Below are 7,266 nucleotides of genomic sequence, written 5' to 3' on the forward strand. Positions count from 1 at the left end.
ACATGTTTTTAATATGCCCCCTCTTCTCCTTCAGTATTGCCACCATGGGAGAGCATGTCTCACCTCCTCACCCTTATCCTCTTATCATGAAGGGTCTGCCTGCCACAAGTCTCTCCCCCATACTCCATTCAACTAACAAAGTAATTTTCCTCTATAAAGCTTAGTTCTGACATCACCTCACTACTCAATAAATTCCACTGGCTTTCAATCACCACCAGGATCAAATATGAAATCCTATTTGATATTCAAAGCACTTCATAACCTATCCTTCTCCTGTCTTTCCAGTCTTCTTACATACTCTTCAATCCAGTGAAGTTGACTTTCTTTCTGTTCCGAGAGCAAGACACTCCTTCTATGCTCCAGGCTTTTTCTCTGGCTGTCCCCTAGACTGGGATGTCCTTCCTCCTCTCCTCCAATTCCAGGCTACCTTTAAGTCCCAACTAAAATCTCATCTTCTTTAGAAAGCCTTTCCCAATTCTTTTCAATGATTTTCTATTGTTCCTGTTATATAGCTTGTTTTTACATATTGTCTCTCCCATTAAAGTGAATTCCTGGTGGGCAGGCACTGTCTTTTGCCTTCTTTTTATCTACATAGATTAACAATTTGCCTGGTAGGCACCTATTGACTGGCAACCCTAGTACCTGGGATATACTTTCCTCTAACTTCTACCTCTGGGCATTCTTGGTTCAGTTCTTCAGGAAGCTTTACCTGACTTCTCTACCCACCCACCCAAAAGCTGTCAGTGACCTCCCTCCCATAGCCACATATTTTGCACATGCTTGTAAACATACAAATTGCCTTCACCATTAGAAAGTCAAGTCCTTGAAGGCAAGGACTGTTTTAATCAATCAACAAACATTTATTAAGTGCCTACTGTAAACTTAAAAAATTTAGGGTTAGAATAAAATGACAAAACATATATGTCATGAAGTTTTATTCCCTAGAATTTACTGTAAACCTATAGGGAAGCCATCTGTCCAAGATGACTCCTAAAGCTATAGGTAAAAGCAATCTGTCCAAGATAACTACCTTCTCCAACAGTCCAGGACAGAGGCACTCCCATGGGGATTAGAGATTAGAAGGGGTAATATGGAAGAGAATCTAGCAAAATAGTCTGAAGAAGAGCAACCAGATAGATCAGAGAAGAACCTGAGAGCATGTTGTCCAGAAAACCTAGAGAGATGAAAGTATTAAAGAGGAGACAGTGATTGGTAGTATCTAAGGGTGTGGAGAGGTCAGGGAGAATGAAGATTGAGAAAATGCCATTTGCCAAGTAAGAGATCGTTAGTAATTTTGGAGAAGTCTCAACAGAATGATGAAATCAGAAACTGGATTGTATGGGGCTAAGAAGAGAGTGAGAGCAACATGATTAATATGGATCCATGTTTAGTATGGTTATACATGTAGAGATTATATTAGCTTGCTTTCTGTCAGGGGGAGGGAAGGGAGGGAGAAAAATCTAAAAGCCAAAACCTTGCAAAAAAAAATGATTGTTGAAAGCTACTGTTATATGTAGTTGGAAAAATAAATCAATAAAATATTTTTTTTAAAAAAAGAAGAGAATGAAGAAGAGAAAGTAGAGACACTTACTATAGGTCTTTTTGAGGGATTTAGTTATAAATAATAGAAGAGCTAGTGGACATAGTGGGGGATGAAAGGATCAAGTAAGAGGGTTTTTTAAAAGGATTAAAAAAAACCTTTTGTCTTTGTATGCCCACATCTTAGCATAACATATAACACTTCATAAGCACATAATAAACAAAGAAAAACGATTGAGAGGGAAGTTAGTATGCAAAATTAGTTTAAGGGGGAAAAGATAATGAACTCTGGTACATGTTGTATTTAAGATCCTATGGTATATGTAGGTGTAAAAATCTAAGCAAGAAACTCAGGAGAGAAATGAAGACTGGATGTTAAAATTTGTGAGTCTTCTGCGGAAAGGTTAGAGCTGCATGTCAGAGAACTGAGGGGGTCATGGAAAAAGCATATATTTAGAATCAGAAAGTGTGAAGCCCGTCCTCTACTGGCAAAGGAGGGTAAGGGCAAAGGTGGAGAGAAGGATTTGAGAAAATTTAAGAGGAAAAGAAAGAATTAAGGTTACTTTGGAGCCTTTCTGACTAGGAAGATTAGTATTGTCATCCAGATCCAGGGAAGTTAGGAGAAAAGGTGAGTGTAGAGGGCAGGCTATGAATTCTTTAGGTTCAGGTGGGGCCAGAACAATCCAATTTCTCTTCCCTCTTCAAGCAGCTGTGTGGCACAATTAGGAAGACCAAATATAGTCTCAGATGCTTACTAGTTGTGTGACCCTGGACAACTCAACCTCTGTTTGCCTCAACTTCTTCTATTTTAACATAGGAAATAAGAACAGCATTATTAACAGGATTATTGTGAAGATCAAATGAGAAAATGTTTGTAAATCACTAGCGAGGTACCCTTCCCCTTCCTTGTGATAAACTTTTGGTCTTTCAGATATCTGAAGACAACTATCATACCCTCTCCAAGTGTTCACCAGGCTGAACATTCCTACTCCCTTCAAATGTTGGGACAAAGGCTGGGAAAGAATCTGTTTCATTGTTTCTGGAACTTTGTGAATTGTAGTCATCATCAGTCATGTCCACCAGGGGTCACCTCTCTGCCCCCAGAGGAGCCCAGAACTGTTTGTGTTCTTTAGAAAATGAAAGCTGGACTCTCCCACCCCATTATATGCAGGAGGAACTGAGTCCTCAGGCTGGATTTTCCTTCTCCACTGAGCCATCTAGTAGCCTTGAAGAGGGAAGAGAAAGTCAGCTGCTCTACCTGACCCCATCTGGATTTAAAGAATTCATAGCATGCCCTCCATATTCACCTTTCCTTTACCTTTGGGGAGTAGGTGCCATATAAATGCCTATTCCCTCTAAAGATAAAAAAAAAAATGCTTATTCTCTTCCTCTCCCACCTTCTAATTCAGTTAAATCTGAAATAAAAATGGTAGAAACTCTAGGGAAGTGAGTCCTGGGCATGAGAGCTCCCCAACTTCCTACTCCATCATCCATTCCTCATCTCTATATTCAGAGAGGCAGCTAATTGTTACAACAGATTGAATGTGGGACTCAGAGTCAGGAAGATCTCCGTTCAAATTCTGCCAGACTTTTAGCAGACTTGGAAACCTAAGCAAATCCCTTAACTTTAAAGAGACTTTGGTTTCTGTAACTGTAAAACAAGTGGGCCTGATTTAATTGTCTCCATTTCCCCCTGTGCCCCACCCCCACCCCATTTCAGTATCCAAGATCCTCTCTCCAAGAATTGAGTATGTCTTGCCCCAGCCTTGGGTATTCTGATCCTCTGCTCCATCCTCTACTTCTTTCCTAAAAACTACACCAAAATATAATCAACCCAATTTCTGTTGGCATTCTGCAGTTCCTCTGACTGTCTAATCCCATCATTCATAGAGGTTTATAGACAGGGTCCAGAATGAAAACATTTCACAAAGCCCAGAACTACTTCTTGGAGCCATTTTAATGGAATTAAGTCCCCACCCATGCTTTAGGTTAGTCCAGCTGGTTGTGCTGGATAAAATGCCCTTCCAGCTCTGGGGTGTGGTCCTGGAGATAGGTGGGGAAATTGAGGGTGAAGGGGAGGGGAAGAAATCCTAAGAGTGATACTTCTTGGTTTATTGTAAAGAGTGAAGATGAGAAATCTGGGATTTATTCTAGATTTTGATTTTAGGTCTTGGAGAAGGGTGGGTTAGATCTAAGATCCTTGGAAACTCTGACCTTCTGAACCCCCACTCTAAATCCTATTCAGTCCCCTTATAGTTTCCCTGCCCCCCCCCACACACAGAGCCAACTGATCTTACTATTTATTTCTGTCTTAAAATGCTAGGAATGACCAATCCAGAGGTGATTCAGAACCTGGAACAGGGCTATCGGATGGTGAGGCCTGACAACTGCCCAGAGGAGCTGTACAAACTGATGATGCTGTGTTGGAAGGAGAGACCTGAGGATCGGCCTACCTTTGACTACCTAAGGAGTGTCTTAGAGGACTTCTTTACTGCCACAGAGGGCCAGTACCAGCCCCAGCCATGACCTTCCTCCTTTGGTTTCTCCCATCCCAATCTCTGGTCCACCTCCTCAACTTCACCCTTGCCTCCTAAATGGCTCCACTTAGACTGAGGCAGGGAAGTGTCTGGGGAAAGTGTGTGGGGGGGGTAATACTGCCTGAGGCTACCCTCAGGTAGGTGGAGGCATGCAGCTCCATCATCTTCAGCAACATTAAGCAACATGCTTGTGACTCCCTCACCTTCCAAGGAAGGAAGACAAGAGAAGACCTGGGATTGGACTCGTCTTTTGTGGCCCTGCCCCCTACATTTTGTCTCCCAGATTGATCTCCCCACCTCTGTGATTCCCTGGGCCAAAGGAGAAGTCTGAACTTTGCCTTTGTCTTTTAACTCTTTTTGTCTATGTGTCCACCTAGACTGGACTTACTGACTCAGTCCCCACAAAATTCACATTCTTAGCAGCCTTTTGAGGATATGGATTGTTCTACATTTCTGTATTCTCTCACACCCTGCTATGCACATGGAAGACATTCAATAAATGTTAGCTAAGAATGGTGACTCTCTCTATCCATCATCACCCCTCCACCCCAAGGTAAGGCCATAGCACTCATCCTTGGGCTTTGAGGGAAGGAGGTACAGAAAAAGGTAGTAAGATAGAGTAGGGTGGCTAGGTGGCTTGGAGTCAGGATAGACTTGAGTGCAAATCCAGCCTCAGACATACTAACTCTGTGATCCTAGACATTTGTTTCAGTTTCTTCAACTGTAAACCACTTCAGTTTCTATGCCAAGAAAACCCCAAAATGGGGTCACAATGGGTTGGATGTGACAAAAATTACAAATAGGATAGAGGGTAGGATCACATGAATATGATCACAGGATATTTCCATGCACTGAACAATTTATTGGCTTATGTGATTTTAGCCAATTTCTCTGAGTCTCAATTTTCTCAACTTTAAAAATGTGGAAATCTTGCACTACTTTCTCAAAGGCTAGTGTTAGAGAAAATGATTTGAAAGTTTTAGTATATGTTGTGCATATTCCATCAAAAGGTGTTTGACCTTTGAGAATCCCTGATAACCCTTCCAGGAAGCTAGAGCGGGAACCTGGACAGGAAATGGTAAGAGTTTCCCCCTCACCCCACTGCAGATAAATTCCTTGGACAATGATGTTCCCCTCTGAAGCAAATCTTCTGTCTTGAACTATTGATCTCATCCTGGGAAAAGATCATAATTTATTTATGCAGTACTTTAGCATCACAGAGCCACAATAATAGTAACAAAGATTTACCTATTGATTTAAGATTTGCAAAATGTGTTATCTAAGTCAAGCTTGAGGAAACTGAGGCTGAGAGATAAGTCAGGATTTGAATTCATGTCTTTCTGTCCCCAAGTCCAACATGCTATCCACTGTGGCACCGAGTTGCCTTTAAAACAAAAACAGTCACAAACAAACAAACAAAAATTTAGACTTTAATTGTCATGAAGCATTTTCTTCCCAGTATAGCAGTATAGGGCTTCTTCTGGTGAAAATGGAATTCCTGCTAACTGGAAAACTGAGATTGGTGGATTTTTTGAGAGCAATCATTTGAGTGTCCACATTAAGTCCAGCACCAATTTAGAGAGTCCCCAGGAGCTTGGCTTGCTAGGTGGTTCAGTGGAAAGAGCCTGGAGTCAGCAAGACCTGAGTTCAAACACTTACTAGCTGTCTAATCCTGGGCAAGTCATTTCATTGCTGTGTACCTCAATTTCCTTAACTGTAAAATGGAGATAATTATATTCCCCATTTCTGAGTTGTGAGGATCAATTAGAATATTTGTAAAATGTTTAACTCAACTACAGATAAGTTCCTTGGACAATGGTGTCCAAGGGACACAATAGATGATTAATAAATGGCTATTTTCTCCTCCTCTGCCTCTCTTCCTACCTTTTGAGTCTTAATTTCCTCATTTATAAAACAGAAGTAATAGCACCAGACGGTACCCAAAGGTCAATTTAGTCTAGGCATCTCATTTTACAGATGAGGAAACTGAGATTTAAGACTAACTAACACAGTTGGAATTTGAACCTAAGTTCTCTCCCTCAGACTGACCTTTCCTCTGTTCTCACAGATTTCCCTTTCTCAGGCAATTCTCTGACTATAATTTGATAGGAGGAGTTATCTTATTGGGTCCTCCTTACTCAGATGAAATCATCGATCTGAGGGTAAAAGAGAAAGGAAAGAAGAAGAAAGGGGAAAAAAAGAGAGAAAGAAAAAAAGAAAGGAAGGAAGGAAGAAAAAGAAAGAACACAAGGAAGCCAGAGAAAAGGGATTCCCAGCATGCATCAAATACTTATAGTAGTATTTTGGGGAGTAGCAAAGAACAGACAACAAAGTACAACATGCATATTCACGGATTGATTCTTTTTTTAAAAACTATTTTTCCAATTACATATAAAAACAATTTTTAATATTCGTTTTTTTTTTTAAATCGAGTTCGGGGCGGCTAGGTGGCGCAGTGGATGAAGCACCGGCCATGGAGTCAGGAGTACCTGGGTTCAAATCCGATCTCAAACACTTAATAATGACCTAGCTGTGTGACCTTGGGCAAGTCCCAACTCCATTTGCCTTGCAAAAACGTAAAAAAAAATCGAGTTCCAAATTTTCCCTTCTTTCTTCCCTCTTCGAGAAGGTAAGCAATTGGACTTATTATCCATGTGGCAGTCATACAAAACACAGCCACGTTGTGAAAGAATCGGTGTTTGAAAGTAGAGGAACATTCATTCCTGCGCCCTAGGAAGGTTGAGGAACCCAGAGAAACACGGGAAGCCCGAACCGGACCGGTGCAGAGGGAGACGACAGCCCAGAAACTCAGTGGACACAATGACTCTAACCATGGAAACAGTGCACAGCCGCGAACCCGGAGGTTACTGTTGCAGGAGAGCTGGGCAGTCCTCCCCGAGGAAGGCTGGGGGGGGCACGCTCTTGAACTTGACCCACATTTTCAAGTTACTTTCCATATATTGATCGGGGATTTCCTCACTTCTTTTTCCTTTTTTATGTCTCTAAAAAATATTATTTATTTATTTTTTTAGGAAGGGAATGGGGAGAACTGTAGGTGAGATTTAGGGGATAGAAAACCGAAAGTCAGTACAATTTTTGTTAAAAAAAAAAAAGAGGAACGAAAATAGCAGCTGCAGGAGAGAAAGTGAGGCGTTATTATTCCCATTTTACAGATGAGATGAAAAAAGGT

The 7,266-nt window shown here is 41.2% G+C and overlaps 1 protein-coding gene across 2 annotated transcripts in view; it reads left to right on the forward strand.

Moving 5' to 3' along the window:
• The window catches only part of LCK (LCK proto-oncogene, Src family tyrosine kinase), a 31,029-nt gene extending 25,088 nt beyond the window's left edge, over positions 1–5,941 (forward strand). For both annotated transcript variants that reach the window (XM_074217707.1, XM_074217708.1), the window contains one exon: positions 3,863–5,941. In XM_074217707.1, the coding sequence (XP_074073808.1) occupies positions 3,863–4,065 (203 nt within the window). In that variant the 3' untranslated portion in view covers positions 4,066–5,941. The remainder of the gene's footprint in view (positions 1–3,862) is intronic.
• The last annotated feature ends 1,325 nt before the right edge of the window (positions 5,942–7,266 follow it).

Source organism: Macrotis lagotis, chromosome 1 (genome assembly GCF_037893015.1).
Source record: "Macrotis lagotis isolate mMagLag1 chromosome 1, bilby.v1.9.chrom.fasta, whole genome shotgun sequence".
NCBI lineage: Eukaryota > Metazoa > Chordata > Mammalia > Peramelemorphia > Peramelidae > Macrotis > Macrotis lagotis.